This window comes from Colobus angolensis, unplaced genomic scaffold, assembly GCF_000951035.1.
Source record: "Colobus angolensis palliatus isolate OR3802 unplaced genomic scaffold, Cang.pa_1.0 Scaffold3, whole genome shotgun sequence".
Lineage (NCBI taxonomy): Eukaryota > Metazoa > Chordata > Mammalia > Primates > Cercopithecidae > Colobus > Colobus angolensis.
In genome coordinates, this window is record NW_012116265.1 from 23,811,396 (window position 1) to 23,813,291 (window position 1,896).

General features: G+C 43.1%; 1 protein-coding gene across 1 annotated transcript in view; it reads left to right on the plus strand.

Annotated features, from left to right (window-relative positions):
- Positions 1-1,895, plus strand: part of LOC105517331 (disintegrin and metalloproteinase domain-containing protein 29-like) — a gene marked incomplete at its 3' end in the record, with an annotated part of 8,574 nt that extends 6,679 nt beyond the window's left edge. Inside the window, 1 exon segment of the mRNA XM_011949821.1 lies at positions 30-1,895. Within this exon segment, the coding sequence (XP_011805211.1) occupies positions 30-1,895 (1,866 nt within the window).
- Between the last annotated feature and the right edge of the window lies 1 nt (position 1,896).

The following is a 1,896-nucleotide window of genomic DNA, read 5'->3' on the forward strand; positions in this document are numbered from 1 at the left end:
ACGTGATTCACATGAATCTCAAGAAGAACATGATGCCCAGACATTTACCTGTTTTTACTGATAATGACCAGGGGGCCATGCAGGAGAACTACCCTTTTGTCCCGCGAGACTGTTACTATGACTGCTACCTGGAAGGGGTTCCTGGGTCTGTGGCCACATTGGACACCTGCCATGGAGGGCTGCGTGGCATGCTGCAGGTGGATGACTTGACTTATGAAATCAAACCCCTGCAGGCTTCTTCCAAATTTGAGCATGTAGTATCTCTGCTTGTGTCAGAAGAAAGACCGGGAGAGGCTAGTAGATGTAAGACTGAAGGGGAAGAGAGAGATCAAGAATCTGAAAAGGTAACACTGTCTGAAACTCCCAGAGCAGGCCACATTTATTTGTGGAGGCATCATAGAAAAAACTTGAAAATTCACTACACGGTTACTAATCCATTATTCAGGCGGAACCCTAATGTGTCACACGTAATGGAGAATGTAGTGATTATTAACAGCATCATACATACCATTTTCAAACCAGTTTATTTAAATGTCTATGTACGTGTTTTGTGCATATGGAATCGAAGGGATTTAGTAAGGTTTTATCGGATGCCTGCCGGAAAGGCTGTAAGAGATTTTGGTGTGTGGAAATATTTTAGATGGTATTCACAAATTCCACATGATACCTCAGTTGTTTTTACAGCATATCGACTTGAAAACGGGGACTGTTATGCCAACTTTGATGGAATATGCAACCCCAACTGGGGAGCAATGTTTGTGTATTTAATGAGGTATCACTTATTTAGGGGAGCATGTTTAACAGCGCATGCACTAGGTCACAACTTGGGCTTGAAACATGATTCTGCTGGTTGCTATTGTTTTCGACGAACCAACTGTCTCATGGCTCCTGTTCCTGATCTTAATGATATGATGAGCAATTGTTCTTATGAGAAGATGCAAAACAGGTTGAATAAATGGGATCCTTGTTTGAGTGAACCAAATATTCCATACACTAATTTTCCTTATGTAGCTCCTCGTTGTGGAGACAAGATCAAAAATCAGAGGGAAGAATGTGACTGTAGCTCCCTTAAAGATTGTGCCAATGATAGATGTTGTGAGACCTCTTGTATCCTTTCTCTTGGCAGTGTTTGCAATACAGGACTTTGCTGCCGTGAGTGTAAATATGCTGCCCCTGGAGTGGTTTGCAGAGACTTGGGTGGCATATGTGATCTACCGGAATACTGTGAAGGGAAAAAGGAAGAGTATCCAAATGACGTCTATGTCCAGGATGGAACCCCATGTTCAGCAGTATCTGTTTGTGTAAGAGGAAACTGCAGTGACCGTGATATGCAGTGTCAAGCCCTTTTTGGCTACCAAGTGAAAGATGGCTCCCCAGCATGCTATCAACAATTGAATAGGATTGGTGACCGATTTGGAAACTGTGGGGTTATTCTACGGCGAGGGGGAAGTAAACCTTTTCCATGTGAAGAAGATGATGTTTTTTGTGGAATGTTGCACTGTAGTGGTGTCAGCGAGATTCCCGGTGGAGGTGAGCACACTACATTTCGTAGTATATTAGTACGTGACATAAAAGAAGAAAAATGCTTTGGCTATGAAGCACACCAGGGGACAGACTTGCCAGAAATGGGGCTGGTAGTGGATGGTGCAACCTGTGGCCCAGGGAGCTACTGTCTTGAACACAATTGTACTTTTTGTCAAGACCTGCATTTTGAGTGTGATCTTAAAACATGCAATTACAAAGGAGTATGTAACAACAAAAAACATTGTCACTGTGTGTTTGGGTGGCAACCACCAACATGTGAACTGAGAGGAACAGGAGGTAGTATAGATAGTGGCCCTCCACCTGACAAACAATATCATACTGCAAGCAGCATACTTGTGAATACAAACCGAG